Source organism: Mesoplodon bidens (genome assembly GCF_964165515.1).
Source record: "Mesoplodon bidens genome assembly, chromosome: 6".
In the NCBI taxonomy this organism is placed as follows: domain Eukaryota; kingdom Metazoa; phylum Chordata; class Mammalia; order Artiodactyla; family Ziphiidae; genus Mesoplodon; species Mesoplodon bidens.
In genome coordinates this window covers 111,294,692-111,314,823 of record NC_138162.1, presented here as the reverse complement: position 1 = coordinate 111,314,823, position 20,132 = coordinate 111,294,692, and the positions used below count along the sequence as shown (strand labels likewise).

At 38.1% G+C, this 20,132-nt stretch overlaps 1 protein-coding gene across 1 annotated transcript in view; it reads right to left on the bottom strand.

The window, feature by feature from the left end:
• Positions 1-20,132, bottom strand: part of MTMR9 (myotubularin related protein 9) — an 86,558-nt gene that overhangs the window by 6,819 nt on the left and 59,607 nt on the right. The window contains exons 7-9 of the mRNA XM_081237520.1: positions 19,787-19,928; positions 17,761-17,981; positions 5,271-5,422 (exon numbers count right to left, since the gene is read on the bottom strand). Of these exons, the coding sequence (XP_081093646.1) occupies positions 5,271-5,422; positions 17,761-17,981; positions 19,787-19,928 (515 nt within the window). The remainder of the gene's footprint in view (positions 1-5,270; positions 5,423-17,760; positions 17,982-19,786; positions 19,929-20,132) is intronic.

Sequence of the window (20,132 nt, the reverse complement as noted above, 5' to 3'; positions counted from 1 at the left end):
CCGATCAATATAGATGCAAAAATCCTCAACAAAATACTAGCAAACAGAATCCAGCAACACATTAAAAGGATCATACACCATGATCAAGTGGGATTTATCCCAGGGATGCAAGGATTCTTCAATACATGCAAATCAATCAATGTGATACACCATATTAACAAACTGAAGGAGAAAAGCCATATGATCATCTCAATAGATGCAGGAAAAGCTTTTGACAAAATTCAACACAAATTTATGATAAAAACTCTCCAGAAAGTGGGCATAGAGGGAACCTACCTCAACATAATAAAGGCCATATACAACAAACCCACAGCAAACATCATTCTCAATGGTGAAAAACTGAAAGCATTTCCTCTAAGATCAGGAATAAGACAAGGATGTCCACTCTCACCACTCTTATGAACATAGTTTTGGAAGTCCTAGCCACAGCAATCAGAGAAAAAAAAGAAATAAAAGGAATACAAATTGGAAAAGAAGAAGTGAAACTGTCATTGTTTGCAGATGACATGATACTATACATAGAGAATCCTAAAGATGCTACCAAAAAACTACTAGAGCTAATCAATGAATATGGTAAAGTTACAGGATACAAAATTAATGCACAGAAATCTCTTGCATTCCTATACACTAATGATGAACACTCTGAAAGAGAAATTAAGGAAACACTCCCATTTACCACTCCAACAAAAAGAAAAAAATACCTAGGAATAAACCTACCAAGGGAGACAAAAGACCTGTATGCAGAAAACTATAAGACGCTGATGAAAAAGAAATTAAAGATGATATAAACAGATGGAGATGTATACCATGTTCTTGGACTGGAAGAATCAACATTGTGAAAATGACTCTACCACCCAAAGCAATCTACAGATTCAATGCAATCCCTATCAAATTACCAATGGCATTTTTTACAGAATTAGAACAAAAAAATCTTAAAATTTGTATGGAAACACAAAAGACCCCTAATAGCCAAAGCAGTCTTGAGGGAAAAAAATGGACCTAGAGGAATCAGACTCCCTGACTTCAGACTACACTACAAAGCTACAGTAATCAAGACAGTATGGTACTGGTAGAAAAACAGAAATATAGATCAATGGAACAGGATAGAAAGCCCCGAGGTAAACCCATGCACCTATGGTCAACTCATCTATGACAGAGGAGACAAGGATATACAATGGAGAAAAGACAGTCTCTTCAATAAGTGGTGCTGGGAAAACTGGACAGCTACATGTAAAATAATGAAATTAGAACACTCACTAACACCATACACTAAAATAAACTCAATATGGATTAGAGACCTAAATGTAAGACTGGACACTATAAAACTGGACACTACAGAGGAAAAAATAGGAAGAACACTCTCCGACAAAAACCACAGCAAGACCTTTTTTGATCCACCTCCTAGAGTAATGGAAATAAAAACAGAAATAAACAAATGAGACCTAATGAAACTTAAAAGCTTTTGCACAGCAAAGGAAACTACAAAGAAGTTGAAAAGACAACCCTCAGAATGGGAGAAAATATTTGCAAATGAATCAATGGACAAAGGATTAATCTCCAAAATATATAAACAGCTCATGCAGCTCAATAGCAAAAAAACAAACAACCCACTCAAAAGGGCAGAAGACCTAAATAGACATTTCTCCAAAGATGTACAGATGGCCAAGAAGCACATGAAAAACTGCTCAACATCACTAATTATTAGAGAAATGCAAATCAAACTACAATGAGGTATCACTTTACAGCAGTCAGAATGGGTATCGTCAGAAAATCTACAAACAACAAATGCTGGAGAGGGTGTGGAGAAAAGGGAACCCTCTTGCACTGTTGGTGGGAATATAAATTGATACAGCCACTATGGAGAACAGTATGGAGGTTCCTTAAAAAACTAAAAGTAGAATTACCATATGACCCAGCAATCCCACTACTGGGCATATATGCAGAGAAAACCATAATTCAAAAAGACACATGCACCCCACTGTTCACTGCAGCACTATTTACAATAGCCAGGTCATGGAAGCAACCTAAATGCCCATCAGCAGATGAACAGATAAAGAAGATGTGGTACATATATACAATGGAATATTACTCAGCCATATAAAGGAACGAAACTGGGTCATTTGTTGAGACGTGTATGGATCTAGAGACTGTCATACAGAGTGAAGTAAGTCAGAAAGAGAAAATGAAATACCATATATTAACGCATATATGTGGAACTTAGAAAAATGGTACAGATGAACTGGTTTGCAGGGCAGAAATTGAGACACAGATGTAGAGAAGAAACGTATGGACACCAAGGGGGGAAAGCGGCAGGGGTGGGGGTGGGGGTGGAATGAATTGGGAGATTGGGACTGACATGTCTACACTGATGTGTGTAAAATGGATGACTAATAAGTACCTGCTATATAAAAAATAAAAAATAAAAAGAAGAGCAGTCACTATGTACATGCTCATTAATTCTTCAAAAACCCCACAAAGTTATGAAGTAGATCAAAATCCTGTTCTCCGATATATTCAGGAATACAAACTGATCATTTACAATGGGATAAATTTTATAGTTTCACAATACAAATCTTTTCTTTCTTTAAACAATTACAGAACTTTATCCAGACCTGTAAGACCTACATGTGTGAAATCACTTTCACTGTAAAAGTGGCAGTTACACAAAAGCAGAACTACACAGACTGTTATTTAAGAGCCTAAACTTCAGCACTCTCTCTCCCTCTCTGTTACTTAGGAGACAGTCTTCCAATTCTGTAGGCAACTGCTTCTTTCCCCAAATAACAATATTTATCCTTTTATTATGGAGTAAAAGACATTTTCTCCTCTACACAGATGTACGTTAATGATATCAGCCCAAAGTAATGGCTTAAAGATACTCAAGTCAGGAGGCACAAATACCTTCCAGGCTGCAACAAGTCAGCAGCTGGCAAGTTCACAAAGGTTTTATGATTAGAATACTTTACATTAGAATACTTTCCATAAACCAAACTGCCATGCACCCTAAAGAGTCCTTCTGTAATGTGTCCAAATGCTAGATAGAAGAAGAAGATAGAAACAGACTAAAGACTGACCTGTGTTGATTTTTCTATTAAATGAGCTTATTTTTAAAATCCTGTTCTTCAATACAGGAATTACTTAATATTAATGGTTGACTACGATGACTACAATGTAATTATAAACAGTAGAGAGACACTTTAAGGCCTGAGTAGTGTCATTATACAGTCCATATACTTACCATGAGAATATTTTACCTAACATAGGATTTCTTCCAGTTCTAAGTTGAGGAGGTACTAAACATACAGAGAAACCCCTTTCTTAATGGTGTAGGAGGAACTCATTCATATAACAAAAAAATTTTCTTCTATCACATAATCCCTAAACTGTCAATGAGGTTTGGTAAAAACAGGTTAAATCGTCCTTTAGGCCATCAGACTCCCAATTTTGGCTTTCCTCCCAACTAACTAGATTCTTGTTTCAGTTATTAAACATGACAGTGGCTTTTAGGTAAATTGTCCCAGAAGTCTTAAACAAGTAGTACAGCTGTAATCTCTCATTTAAGAGATCACCTGTCCTGCATCTGTGACTATCTAAACACTCAATAAGCAAGGAGAAGTTCTGAGCAACCCCAAATCCCCAAAGCACTAAAGCTCAGACTCAGAGACCCTGGAGACTGAGGCCACTTTCCCACAATTCTAACTAGGGGACACCTCGACTGATAAGATTAGAAGCATAAACTGAGGGGGAGGAAGCAGCTAATGACAGCTATGCCTAGCGGAACAAGCCGTGAGAACTGATGGCCGGAGAGGTGACAGAAACAGGCTCGGTCTCAAAACAAGGAAGCAAAGCAACCTGAGACCCTTTTAAACACAATGGGCAGTTTCCACACAAGAATTGCCCTTGAGAGCATAATGTATTAGAACACAGTATACTAACTGACATTTATAGTACTTCAATTTACCAAACAGTTATCATTCCTGTGTGTATGCCTTATATTGTTTAATATAAAGATGAATAAAAATGTACTTACTACCTTCAAATTCGTTAAAAAGAAATTAAATGGTATTTTATAGTCTTTGTTTAATGAATGGATAATATGTTTTAGATAGGTTTTGGTTATTTTTTAAAAAACAAGCTTTAGTATTTAAGGAGATAAGCTTCAAGAATCTGAAAAATTAATGCAGGTAAACACGTTCTTTAGAATAGACATGAAAATTAAGCCTGGATTACTGTTCCACACAAACAGGATATCTGTATTACTGCACTGATGGATGGCATTTATGTACGTTTTATGGAATCTTACTAGAATGACTAGTTCATTACCCCTTCAACAGCCTTCAACAGAACAATCTACCTAATGACTACTTAATAAAGCAAACAGAAACCATCTCCTAGGAGCTTACAGTTTATTCCTGTCCCAACCACCTATCACTTTTCTATGCAAAAAGTAATGTACTTTTCCTCACACCCATTAGGATGGCCTATCAAAGGGGGGAAAAAGCAGAAAATAACAAGCATTGATGAAGATGTGGAGAAACTGGAACCCTTGTTCATTGCTGGTGGGGTTGTAACATGATGCAGTCATTACGGAAAACAGAATTACTGTTCCTCAAAATACTGAACGTAGAATTACCACATGATCCAGCAATTCCACTTCTGGGTACATACCCCAAAGAATGGAAAGCAGGGCCTCAAAGAGATGTTTGCATGCCTATGTGCCAAAATGTGGAGGCAACCCAAGTGCCCACTGACAGATGGATAAACAAAACGTCATGCACACACACAACGGAAAATTACTCAGCCTTAAAGAGGAAGGAGATGCTACCACATGGATGAGCCTTGAGCACATTAATTATGCTAAGTGAAATAAGCCAGTCACAAAAGGACAAATACTGTATGGTTCCACTTATATGAGGTACCTGGCGTAGTCAAATCCAGAGACAGAAAGCAGAAGGGTGGTTGCCTGGGGCTGGAGAGGGGCACTGAGAAGTTGATTGTGGGTACAGAGTTTTAGATTTACAAGATGAAAAGTTCTGGAGACCTGTTTCACAGCAACATGATATACTTAACCATACTGAATTGCACACTCAAAGATGGTTAAGTTGGTAAATTTTGTGTTTTTGTCACAATAAAAAAAAGTAACGTACCTGCTTATCTTGAGAAAATATCTGATATAAACAGCAATATCCATGTACTCATGTACCCACAGGCAGTCAAGAGAACATCCTAGACTATATTAATAAAAGGTTTGCAAAGGATGTGTGGCTTACCCTCCCACAGCTGAAGACTCTGTGGAGCAACCGAAGGCCAGATGACAAGATTGTTGGCTTCAAAGAGAGGGTTGGTGAACTTACTCAGTTCACAGGGCCGGTTGACCCAAGACCATAGAGACATCGTTTTCTGCTGTAGCTTCAACTTGCATCTGATCAAGAAAGAAAATTGCCATTAAAGCAATTAATTTATGACAACCACTATTAAATGCTCCTTCTAATAGGACAATTTCTTTTCTCTGTATGTTAGAGAGCAGAACACAAGACTTTTAGCAGAGCAACAAAATGTAAAATTAAAATATTTGTCAGCATTTTTAACTGTCAACAACATCAAAACAAAGACTGTTTTGCAGGCTTCCAAAGCTGGCAACAAAGAGTTAGTCCACCAAGAAGATATAATAATTATACATATATATGTATGTTGCACCCGAGCCACAAAACATAGGAAGCAACAACTGACATAATGGAACACAGAAACAGACAATTCTCTAATATAGTTGAGGATTTCACTATCCCAGTAACTAGATAGAAGATAAATAAGCAAATACAGGACTTGAACAAAATGTAAGACAAATATAGAAAACTCTAACCAACAGCAGAACACACATTCTTCTCAAGTGGACATGAAGCATTCTCCAGGCCAGACCACGTAGTAGGCCACAAAACAAAGCTCAATAAATTTTAAAAGACTGAGATCATGCAAAGCATCTTCTTCAACCACAAGGGAATGAAGTTAGAAACTGATAACAGAAGAAAAACTGGAAAATTCATAAGTATGTGGAATTATATAACACATTTTCAAACAACCAATGGTTTAAAGAAGACATCACAAGAGAAGTTAGAAAATACTTACAGATGAATGAAAACAAAAACACAACATGCTAACACAACTCCAGTGAAAGTAATGCTCAGAGGGAAATTTATAGCAAGAACCTATGTTAAAAAGGAAAGATCTCAAATCAATAATCTAACTTTATACCTTAAGGAACTAAACAAAGGAGAGCAAACTAAGCCAATGCTTGCAGAAGGAAGGAAAAACTAAGACTACAGAGGAGACAGACAAAAAAAACATTTTTAAAGAATAACATCAATGAGACCAAAAGTCGGTTCTCTGAAAAGATCAACAAAATTGTTCCTCTGGATAGAATGACAAAGAAAAAGGAAGATGCAAATAACTAAAATCAAAAATGAAAATGGGACATTACTACTGACCTTACAGAAATAAAAAAGATTTTAAGAAAATACTGTTAACAGCACACCAACAAATTAGATAATCTGGATGAAATGGACAAATTCCTATAAACACAAAAATTACCTAAACTGACTGAAGAAATAAAAAATCTCAACAGACCTATAACAAATAATCTCTCCACAAAGAAAAGTCTAGGACCAGATGGTTTCACTGGTAAATTCTATCAAATATAAAAGAAAAATGAACACCAATCCTTCTCAAACTCCCCAACAAATAGAAAAGGAAGGAATATTTCCTAACTCATTTTATGAAGCTATTATCACCCTGATGCCAAAGCCAGACAATGATACAAGAAAACTGTAACAGAGGGAGCCCAAGGAAGATGGTGGAAGAGTAAGACGCAGAGATCACCTTCCTCCCCACAGATACACCAGAAATTCATCTACACGTGGAACAACTCCTACAGAACACCTACTGAACGCTGGCAGAAGACCTCAGACCTCCCAAAAGGCAAGAAACTCCCCACATATCTGGATAGGGCAAAAGAAAAAAGAATAAACAGAGACAAAAGGATAGGGACGGGACCTGCACCAGTGAGAGGGAGCCGTGAAGGAGGAAAGGTTTCCACACACTACAAGCCCCTTCGCGGGCGGAGACTGCGGGTGGCAGAGGGGGGAAAGCTTCGAAGTAGCGGAGAAGAGCGCAGCCACAGTGGTGCGGAGGGCAAAGCGGAGAGGTTCCCGCACAGAGGATCGGTGCCGACCTGCACTCACCAACCCGAGAGGCTTGTCTGCTCGGCCTCCGGGGCAGGCAGGGCTGGGAGCTGAGGCTCGGGCTTCGGTCGGAGCGCAGGGAGAGGACTGGGGTTGGCTGCGTGAACACAGCCTGAAGGGGTTAGTACACCACGGATGGCTGGGAGGGAGTCCGGGAAAAACTCTGGACCTGCCGAAGAGGCCAGAGACTTTTTCTTCCCTCTTTGTTTCCTGGTGCTCGAGGAGAGGGGATTAAGAGCGCTGCTTAAAGGAGCTCCAGAGACAGGCGCGAGCCATGGCTAAAAGCGTGGACCCCAAAGATGGGCGTGGACGCTGGGGCTGCTGCTGCCACTGCCAAGAGGCTTGTATGCGAGCGCAGGTCACTGTCCACACCCCCTTTCCAGGGAGTCTGTGCAGCCCGTCACTGCCAGGGTCCTGGGATCCAGGGACGGATTCCCCAGGAGAGCACATGGCACGCCTCGGGCTAGTGCAACGTCATGCCGACCCTTGCCGCTGCAGGCTCGCCCCACACTCCGTACCCCTCCCTCCCCCGGGCCTGAGTGAGCCAGAGTCCCTGAAGCGGCTGCTCCTTTAACCCCGTCCTGTATGAGCAAAGAACAGATGCCCTCCAGCGATCTACATGCAGAGGCGGGGCCAAATCCAAAGATGAGGCCCGGGAGCTGTGAGAATAAAGAAGAGAAAGGGAAATCTCTCCCAGCAGCCTCAGAAGCAGCGGATGAAAGCTCCACAAACAACTTGATGTACCCTGCGTCTGTGGAATACTTGAATAGACAACAAATCATCCCAAATTGAGGAGGTAGACTTTGAGAACAAGATTTATGATTTTTTCCCCTTTCCCTCTTTTTGTGAATGTGTATGTGTATGCTTCTGTGTGAGATTCTGTCTGTATAGCTTTGCTTCCACCATTTGTCCCAGGGTTCTATCTGTCCGTTTTTTTTTAATAATTATTTTTTATTTTACTAACTTTATAATATTTTATCATACTTTATTCTATTTTGCTTTATCTTCTTTTTTTTCTACCTTTCTTCCTCCCCCTCCCACTCTCCCTTCTCCATCCTTCTTCTTCTTATTCTACTACTACTACTACTAATTCTTATTTCTAATTTTTCTCCCTTTTATTCTCAGCCGGGTAGATGAAAGGCTCTTGCTGCTACAACCAGGAGTTACTGCTGTACCTCTGAGGTGGGAGAGCCAACTTCAGAAAACTGGTCCACAAGAGACCTCCCAGCTCCACATAATATCAAATGGCAAAAATCTCCCAGAGATCTCCATCTCAACACCAGCACCCAGCTTCACTCAACGACCAGCAAGCTACAGTGCTGAACACCCTATGCCAAACAACTAGCAAGACAGGTACACAACCACACCCATTAGCAGAGAGGCTGCCTAAAATCATAATAAGTCCACAGACACCCCAAAACACACCACCAGACGTGGACCTGCCCACAAGAAAGACAAGATGCAGCCTCATCCACCAGAACACAGGCACTAGTCCCCTCCACCAGGAAGCCTACACAACCCACTGAACCAACCTTAGCCAATGGGGACAGACACCAAAAACAACGGGAACTACGAACATGCAGCCTGCAAAAAGGAGACCCCAAACACAGTAACATAAGCAAAATGAGAAGACAGAAAAACACACAGCAGATGAAGGAGCAAGATAAACACCCACCAGACCTAACAAATAAAGAGGAAATAGGCAGTCTACCTGAAAAAGATTTCAGAATAATGACAGTAAAGATGATCCAAAATCTTGGAAATACAATAGACAAAATACAAGAAACATTTAACAAGGACCTAGAAGAACTAAAGATGAAACAAGCAATGATGAACAACACAATAAATGAAATTAAAAATACTCTAGATGGGATCAATAGCCGAATAACTGAGGCAGAAGAACAGATAAGTGATATGGAAGATAAAATAGTGGAAATAAGTGCTGCAGGGCAGAATAAGGAAAAAAGAATGAAAAGAAATGAGGACAGTCTCAGAGACCTCTGGGACAACATTACATGCACCAACATTCGAATTATAGGGGTTCCAGAAGAAGAGAAAAAGAAAGGGACTGAGAAAATATTTGAAGAGATTATACTCAAAAACTTCCCTAATATGGAAAAGGAAATAGTTAATTAAGTCCAGGAGGCACAGAGAGTCCCATACAGAATAAATTCAAGGAGAAATACACCAAGTCACATATTAGTCAAACTGTCAAAAATTAAACACAAAGAAAACATATTAAAAGCAACAAGGGAAAAACAACAAATAACACACAAGGGAATCCCCATAAGGTTAACAGCTGATCTTTCAGCAGAAACTCTACAAGCCAAAAGGGACTGGCAGGACATAATTAAAGTGATGAAGGAGAAAAACCTGAAACCAAGATTACTCTACCCAGCAAGGATCTCATTCAGATTTGATGGAGAAATTAAAACCTTTACAGACAAGCAAAAGCTGAGAGAGTTCAGCACCACCAAACCAGCTTTACAACAAATGCTAAAGGAACTTCTCTAGGCAAGAAACACAGGAGAAGGAAAAGACCTACAAGAATGAACCCAAAACAGTTAAGAAAATGGGAATAGGAATATACATATCGATAATTACCTTAAATGTAAATGGACCAAATGCACCCACCAAAAGACACAGATTGGCTGAATGGATACAAAAACAAGACCTATATATATCCTGTCTACAAGAGACCCACTTGAGACCTAGAGACACATACAGATTGAAAGTAAGGGGATGGAAAAAGATATTCCATGCAAATGGAAACCAAAAGAAAGCTGGAGTAGCAATTCTCATATCAGACAAAATAGACTTTAAAATAAAGACTTTACAAGAGACAAAGAAAGACACTACATAATGATCAAGGGATCAATCCTAGAAGAAGATATAACAATTGTAAATATTTATGCACCCAACATAGGAGGACCTCAATACATAAGGCAAATACTAACAGCCATAAAAGGGGAAATCAACAGTAACACATTCATAGTAGGGGACTTTAACACCCCACTTTCACCAATGGACAGATCATCCAAAATGAAAATAAATAAGGAAACACAAGCTTTAAATGATACATTAAACAAGATGGACTTAATTGATATTTATAAGACATTCCATCCAAAAACAACAGAATACACATTTTTCTCAAATGCTCATGGAACAATCTCCAGGATAGATCACATCTTGGGTCACAAATCAAGCCTTGTTAAATTTAAGAAAATTGCAATTGTATCAAGTATCTTTTCCGACCACAGTGCTGTGAGTCTAAATATTAATTACAGGAAAAGCTCTGTAAAACATACAAACACATGGAGGCTAAACAATACACTACTTAATAACGAAGTGATCACTGAAGAAATCAAAGAGGAAACCAAAAAATACCTAGAAACAAATGACAGTGGAGACATGACGACACAAAATCTATGGGATGCAGCAAAAGCAGTTCTAAGAGGGAAGTTTATAGCAATACAATCCCACCTTAAGAAACAGGAAACATCTTGAGTAAACAACCTGACCTTGCACCTAAAGCAATTAGAGAAAGAAGAACAAAAAAACCCCAAAGTTAGCAGAAGGATAGAATTCATAAAAATCAGATCAGAAATAAATGAAAAAGAAATGAAGGAAATGATAGCAAAGATCAATAAAACTAAAAGCTGGTTCTTTGAGAAGATAAACAAAATTGATAAACCATTAGCCAGACTCATCAAGAAAAAAGGGGAGAAGACTCAAATCAATAGAATTACAAATGAAAAAGGAGAAGTAACAACTGACACTGCAGAAAATACAAAAGATCATGAGAGATTACTACAAGCAACTCTATGCCAATAAAATGGACAACCTGGAAGAAATGGACAAATTCTTAGAAATGCACAACCTGCCAAGACTGAATCAGGAAGAAATAGAAAATATGAATAGACCAATCATAAGCACTGAAATTGAAACTGTGATTTAAAATCTTCCAACAAACAAAAGCCCAGGACCAGATGGCTTCACAGGTGAATTCTATCAAATATTTAGAGAAGAGCTAACACCTATCCTTCTCAAATTCTTCCAACATATAGCAGAGGGAGAAACACTCCCAAACTCATTCTACGAGACCACCATCACCTTGATACCAAAACCAGACAACGATGTCACAAAGAAAGAAAACTACAGGCCAATACCACTGATGAACATAGATGCAAAAATCCTCAACAAAATACTAGCAAACAGAATCAAACAGCACATTAAAAGGATCATACACCATGATCAAGTGGGGTTTATTCCAGGAATGCAAGGATTCTTCAATATATGTAAATCAATCAATGTGATACACCATATTAACAAGTTGAAGGAGAAAAACCATATGATCATCTCAATAGATGCAGAGAAAGCTTTCGAAAAAATTCAACACCCATTTATGATAATAACCCTGCAGAAAGTAGGCATAGAGGGAACTTTCCCAACATAATAAAGGCCATATATGACAAACCCACAGCCAACATTGTCCTCAATGGTGAAAAACTGAAACCATTTCCACTAAGATCAGGAACAAGACAAGGCTGCCCACTCTCACCACTCTTATTCAAAATCGTTTTGGAAGTTTTAGCCACAGCAATCAGAGAAGAAAAGGAAATAAAAGGAATCCAAATGGGAAAAGAAGAAGTAAAGCTGTCACTGTTTGCAGATGACATGATACTATACATAGAGAATCCTAAAGATGCTACCAGAAAACTACTAGAGCTAATCAATGAATTTGGTAAAGTAGCAGGATACAAAATTAATGCACAGAAATCTCTGGCATTCCTGTACACTAATGATGAAAAATCTGAAAATGAAATCAAGAAAACACTCCCATTTACCATTGCAACAAAAAGAATAAAATATCTAGGAATAAAGCTACCTAAGGAGACAAAAGACCTGTATGCAGAAAATTATAAGACACTGATGAAAGAAATTAAAGATGATACAAATAGATGGAGAGATATACCATGCTCCTGGATTGGAAGAATCAGTATTGTGATAATGACTCTACTACCCAAAGCAATCTACAGATTCAATGCAATCCCTATGAAACTACCACTGGCATTTTTCACAGAATTAGAACAAAAAATTTCAAAATTTGTTTGGAGAAACAAAAGACCCCGAATAGCCAAAACAATCTTGAGAACGAAAAACGGAGCTGGAGGAATCAGGCTCCCTGACTTCAGACTATACTACAAAGCTACAGTAATCAAGACAGTATGGTACTGGCACAAAAACAGAAAGATAGATCAATGGAACAGGATAGAAAGCCCAGAGATAAACCCACATACGTATGGTCAACTTATCTTTGATAAAGGAGGCAGGAATGTACAGTGGAGAAAGGACAGCCTCTCCAATAAGTGCTGCTGGGAAAACTGCACAGAGACATGTAAAACTATGAGATTAGATCATTCCCTAACACCATACACAAAAATAAGCTCAAAATGGATTAAAGACCTAAATGTAAGGCCAGAAACTATCAAACTCTTAGAGGAAAACACAGGCAGAACACTCTATGACATAAATCACAGCAAGATTCTTTTGGACCCACCTCCTAGAGAAATGGAAATAAAAACAAAGATAAACAAATGGGACCTAATGAAACTTCAAAGCTTTTGCACTGCAAAGGAAACCATAAAGAAGACCAAAAGACAACCCTCAGAATGGGAGAAAATATTTGCAAATGAAGCAACTGACAAAGGATTAATCTCCAAAATTTATAAGCAGCTCATGCAGCTCAATAGCAAAAAAACAAACAACCCAATCCAAAAATGGGCAGAAGACCCAAATAGACATTTCTCCAAAGAAGATATACAGACTGCCAACAAACACATGAAAGAATGCTCAACATCATTAATCATTAGAGAAATGCAAATCAAAACTACAATGAGGTATCAGCTCACACCAGTCAGAATGCCCATCCTCAAAAAATCTAGAAACAATAAATGCTGGAGAGGGTGTGGAGAAAAGGGAACACTCTTGCACTGCTGGTGGGAATGTGAATTGGTACAGCCACTATGGAGAACAGTGTGGAGGTTCCTTAAAAAACTAAAAATAGAACTACCATATGACCCAGCAATCCCACTACTAGGCATATACCCTGAGAAAACCATAATTCAAAAAGAGACATGTACCAAAATGTTCATTGCAGCTCTATTCACAATAGCCCGGAGATGGAAACAACCTAAGTGTCCATCATCGGATGAATGGATAAAGAAGATGTGGCACATACATACAATGGAATATTACTCACCATAAAAAGAAACGAAACTGAGCTATTTGTAATGAGGTGGATAGACCTAGAGTCTGTCATACAGAGTGAAGTAAGTCAGAAAGAGAAAGACAAATACCGTATGCTAACACATATATATGGAATTTAAAAAAAAATGTCATGAAGAACCTAGGGGTAAAACGGGAATAAAGACACAGACCTACTTGAGAATGGACTTGAGGATATGGGGAGGGGGAAGGGTAAGCAGTGACAAAGCGAAAGAGAGGCATGGACATATATACACTACCAAACGTAAGGTAGATAGATAGTGGGAAGCAGCCGCATAGCACAGGGAGATCAGCTCGGTGCTTTGTGACCACCTGGAGGGGTGGGATGGGGAGGGTGGGAGGGAGGGAGATGCATGAGGGAAGGGATGTGGGAACAGATGTATATGTATGACTGATTCACTTTGTTATAAAGCAGAAACCAATAAAAAAAATTAAATTAAAAAAATAAATAAATAAAGGGGAAAAAAAGGAAAAAAAAAAAAAGGGAACTTCCTCAACATGGTAAAGGGTACTTATGAAAAAAAAAAAACACAGCTAACATCATACTCAACATCACACTCGTGAAAGACTGAAAGCTTTCTCCCTAAGATCAGGAATAAAACAAGAGTGCCTGTTTTCACCACTGCCATTCAATGCTGTACTGGAAATTCATTAGACATGAAAAAGAAAGAAAACACATCCAAAGTAGAAAGGAAGACATACAATGATTTCTACTTGCAAATAACATGATCCTATGCATAGACAATCCCAAAGAATCCACACACACACACAAACTACTACAGCTAATAAATAAATATGGCAAAACTGCAGGGTACAAGATAGACACACAAAAACAGTCATGTTTCTATATGCCAGCAGTGAATACTCCAAAAAAATTAAGAAAACAATTCCATTTACAACAGCATTCAAAATATTAAAATACCAAGAATAAATTTAACTGAAGAGGTAAAATATTTGTATACTGAAAACTATAAAATATTGCTGAAAGGAATTAAAGACCTAAATAAATGGAAAGACATCCCGTGTTCATAGACTGGAAGACAACACTGTTAAGGCAGTAATAACTACCCAAAGTGATCCACAGATTCCAATGCAATCTCTATCAAAATTTTCTTACAACTCAACAATAAAAAGACAAATAACCCAATGAAAAAATTGGCAAAGTATCCAAATAGATATTTTTCCAAAGAAGTGATACACAAATGCCCAACAAACACATGCAAAGCTGATCAACACCACTGGTCCATTAAGGAAATGCAAATCATGATAATGAGATTTACACCACTTTACACCCACGAGGATGACTAAATCAAAAGGGCAGACAATAAAAAATGGTGGAGATGTGGAGAAACCGGAGCCCTCATACACTGCTGGGGGGAATGTAACATGGTGGTGCCACTTTCTTTCACAGCTCCTCAAAACGTCAGTTAGCATATGACCCACAATTCCACTCCTAGGTTTATATCTAAGATAAATGGATATATGTCCACACAAAAACTTGTATACATATGTTTAACGCAGCATTATTTATGGCAGCCAAAGGATGGAAACACCCCATTCTACAACATGGATGAACCTTGGAAATATGCTTAGTGAAAGAAGCCAATCATAAAAGACCACATATTGTATGATTCCATTTATATGAAATAGTCAAACAGGCAAATTTATAGACTAAGAGCAGATTTGTGGTTATCAGGGGCTAGGGGATGGAGGGAGGGAAAATGGATAGTGACTAGTAATGGATATGGGGTTTGTTTTGGAGGTGATGAAAATGTTCTAAAATTAGGTGCAGTGCTGGCTGTACAACTCTAAATATACCATTTTAAAAAATCACAATAAATACACTTTAAATGGCTGAATATTATGGTAAATGCATTATATCTCAATAAAGCTGTTTTTAAAAAATGTTACATCTTCCCTTTTAACTGAAGTCATCTTTTTCCAAGAAGTTTCAATGGTTTTTAAAGATGTTTTTTAAATCTTTAAAGATTTTTTAAAAATCATATTAGGCTAGTTAATACTCCAATCTCCCAAATTCACAGGGTTCAAGTAATTTCACACTTTGTATTCATAACAGATCTTAAAAGTTCTTATTCTTTCGTATGTAATATTTAAAAGGGAAAAAAAAGGATGGTCATTGCTTTCTTAGGTCATCTCTTCTAATTAAACTCTTCTGACTAGCAGAATTCTAGAACAGAGATGAATAGAACCCTAAAGTCAGGAAGCATTAAACTTTTCATCTATTGTTAATAAGGAAAAAAATAGGAAAAAATTAATAATTTATGTTCTATTTGGATTAACTACTTGTTACAGAATGGTTTCTGGGGTGGGAAGGTAAATATTAATGGCAGCTCCATCACAAATCAATCCAAATCCTACTTTTTGGAAGTAGGCCTGTTCTTTTGGCATAAGTAATGAATTCAAGTATAACAATATAAGTATAATCATTTCTATAAAGTCAACTTAAAATGATACTAAAATACCAAAAATACATTTCATTAATTGAAAAAACTGAGGTACGATGTTCAAAGATTCATTTAAGCCTAAACTATGAATGAACAGCTCAGGGACAATCCCAACCACCAACCCATCTGAAGGTTTTCACAAAGGTTCGATTTTGCAATGCCAACATAATGTAATAGGGAAGAACAAATCTGGCTCCATACTGCATCTGTTTCTTTTACTTTAATCTTTGTATTCTACTGCTTTTGCTACAAGTTAATCACTCAAGGAATGTTGCTTATAGCTTAAAGAATACATAATGGCCCATCTGGGGAACCATGTCTCCCATCCTGAGCAGTAAGCTAAAACACCTTTGTTTAGCTCCCAGGAAACATCTGGAACAGGACCACCTGTGAACAACTGCAGGGACGAAGAAATAAACTGCATCCCCTCCAGAGTCTGGGCAGGAACCAGGAAACATTTGCAACAACTTATCACCTTGTTTTTTTTCTTTTTTAACTTTACCTCCTTACCTCCCCTTTTTGTTTTATAAAGGAAACTAGCATCCAAACCCAGGCAAGATGGTTCTTTGGGACACTAGTCCACCAACTTCCCAGTCTGCTGGCTTTCTGAATAAAGTTGCTATTCCTTGCCCCAACACCTCGTCTCTCGATTTATTGGCTTGTCGTGCAGCAAGCAGTACAAGCTTGGACTCGGTACCAATAAGACATTTTATCTTGAGCAAGTTAGTCCTCTCCCAACTCCATGTATTATCAGAGAAAACACTCAGAGCAAATACCCTTGGGATACAGAAGAAACAGTGCAAACTATAAACAAATCCATTAAATCAGTCAAACTGATCATATGAATCACGTGTGGCTGCAGTAACTATAGCCAAAGCACAGTGAGAAAACTGTGCTGACACAGAACTTTCTAGAGCAAATAGTTCTAAATTTTTCCCAGCTTCTGAAGACAAGAATCTGTAAGAAACTCTAAAGTTGAAATATCTGCCAATTCAGCTTTAAGTAAAAAAACATGTATTGCTCTATGTGCTTGAATTTCAAACAGGTAAAGATGCAATAATTCTATTCTTTTATGGAAACTGTTAATTGTTTAAATTTATTATTCAACTAAATGATGCCAGGTACCAGCCAAGGGACAAACCCTGCCTCCCACCCAGAGGATGCCTTTAGACTGTACCCAAATGAGAAGATTACCAGTTAAGCATCTTTAATGATCATTCTGATATGAATCTTCTAATTAAACCTATAAACTTGATGGTGTCTGGGTTATGAAGTAAGATTGTCACTCTGGGCCTGAGGACAGTTTCTCGGTATAAGAGAAAAATCTAGAGCAGGAGTAGGAAGACCTGTACTACAGCCATACTTTTGGTGACCAACAGGCTGTGTGTCCCTGGACAAGTCATTCACTTCTCTGGATATTACCTTCCTAATCTATAAAACTGGATGGAGGGTAGAATTGAATTATATGTTAAAGCTTCTTCCAGATGTAAAATACTATGCTCCTATATAAGGAAAGTAACATTTTAATGGTTGCTCAATTATTCAAAGCTTTTTAATCAGTGTATGGACTAATTTGAATCAAATAGAACAAAATCCAGGATATGCTCTCACCTAGCATATGATAGGCTCACAATAAATTACGTAATTAATTTATACTAACTGTAACCTCTACCATCTTATAAATAACATTAATGTAGGACCAAATCCTGGTCTCTTAGGAAATGACCAAAACAGCTAAAAATAAAATGGCCCCCACCTGAGCAGGTACCCACCTTTCACTTTCATTGTTGCCCAGAAACGTTCCAAACTGTGAGGCATATGCATGCTCAAAGAGCAGGATGAGGAGATTCTCATTAAATTCAAATGAACAAGGGAACTGACGAAGTATCTGCCACACACAGTCCAGGAAGAGAAGAAATACAGGCGACTCCCACTTCTGCTTACTACTACAATAGGCCGACTGTGCACAGCGCTGTTGGAATGGGTGACCAGCCTAAGAGAAAAGACGGAAATGCAGCAGTCATATCCTTGTGAGATCACATTGTAGCACATTATTAACAAATTTCACACAGTTGCAACAAAACTGTTAAATGGAACATCATATAATTTGGGTGGCTGCTCTTTAATGATTTCTTGGTTTAAGACAATCTTCACCAACTAAGGAAAAAGACAAGATTTCCAAATACTTAACAAGGGTATATATACAGTTAGCCATAACGTCTGCAGTTGGTCTTGGAATATCAAATAGAAGAATAATGAACTTCAGTAATAATAAGCATAAAATAAATCTTTCTAAGTCTGTAAAATCTGGAACAAAGTCAAAGAACATAAGCTCTTCAGGTATAAACAAAGGACAGCTGTCCCCTTCTATCCATCCAAAGCACTGTATACTACTGTAAGCTACAGAAGCCTCACCACTAAATGCAGATAGATATGGGGTTCTCATAGACAAATTTTTATCAGGTTACTCCTGATAGTAAGTCTTTAATTACATAAGAAAAAAAGTTACTGTCATGATGACATCTGTATGAATACTTTTATATTAGAGACAAAGCTGTCTTTAGTTTCCCCCTCCCCGCAAAAAGAACTAGAAGAGTCTGTCATCTACTGACCAAAGGAAATTTAAGAATCATTTGGCTCTCTGGCCCACCTGGAACCTGAGTACTGACCTTATCCCCCCAAATCACACCCTTCTAGGTATTTCATAGACATGCTTTATCTTTGGGTCCTCATGCTACTTTATCTGACAAAGATAATGCCAGGAACGTGAATGGGATTTTGATGCCCATGAAAATGGTAATGCATAAATAAATCAATCATACTCATTTGTTTGTTTGCTATGCATCACAAGGAATGTAGCTGAATAAGATCTGCACCAAATATTTAGGATGGTCTGACTTAAACAGATAAAGGTCAGCTGTCAGGGTGGGCAGACATGGTAAACATAACAGCATTAACACATAATAAATCTGAATTGTAACTAGAAGGGCCAGAAGTGATTTTTCTCCAGAGATACTTCAAGATATATCTAAACATTTGTTTTCAATCACAATTACATACTAAGTTACATGGTGTGTATATATTTAAATTAACCTCTGGCCTGAAGGATTTCCATCTATTTTATGAGACCTTTATTTTAGCTGTCCTTCAGCATTTATATAGGACAGCACTGTGTTGTGCCCTAGGGATAAACAGCTGAATTGGGCAAGGTTCCCTGAACTCAAAGAAGTCACTATATCTGAGTCTAGTTCAGGAAACAAGGTGTGAGGAAAATGGATCAATTTTATCTGTGAAGGAAGTTAAGGTCCCAGAGTCTTCATCAAAGTAGAGATATTTAGCTGGATCTTACAGGATGAGAAGGATTTCACCTGGCTGAGGAAGACGACAGGACAGAGATGAGCAGAAGGTAGAAAGCACTAAAGCACATGCCTTGTACTTACAAGTCCCCACTCCTTCTTTCCCCCTTGTTTATGTCTTTTATCTCTAGCAAGACTAAGTTCTGTGAGACAAAACCATGTTTACACTTTCTTTGTGTTTCCCCTATAGGTAACAAGGTACAACTAATAACGTTTGTTAGGGGAATGAAGTGCCAAATGAGCAATATAAACAAAGAGGGAGACAGAAATTGAGAGGCAGTAAAAATTAAAGGCATTTATTAAGAGGAAGAGAGATTAACTGTCCCCCAGAAAATTAAACATCTGAATCAATCAGAATTTCATATATTATATCCATTCCCACAAACCAGGATCAAACATCAATTATGAGCAGTTCCTCTGTGGACAAAATAGCTTTTCTCACCTGAAGCCACTCTCTCTCTATCAAGGCCTCAAAGCCCTGGATGGTCCTGCTTCTTGGTTCCAAGATGATCTGGGCCAGGGAGGTAACCTGGAGTGTGGAATCAGTTCCTTCTGTTCCATGAATCAGTATGGATGCTCCTTCCCTGGTAGGAAAATTCAGAGGACAAATGGGACACTCCTGACACGGTCAACCAACTCTGTTAATAATAAACATTTCTTGAGTATAACACTTGAAAGTCTTTTGCATTCTGCTCTGTCCAGTAGGTTTAGAGTCTAAAATGAGGTACATGAAGACAGCTTCCCTTGGGGAAAATATAAAACTATAAGTCCCAAATTTCATAGGGCAA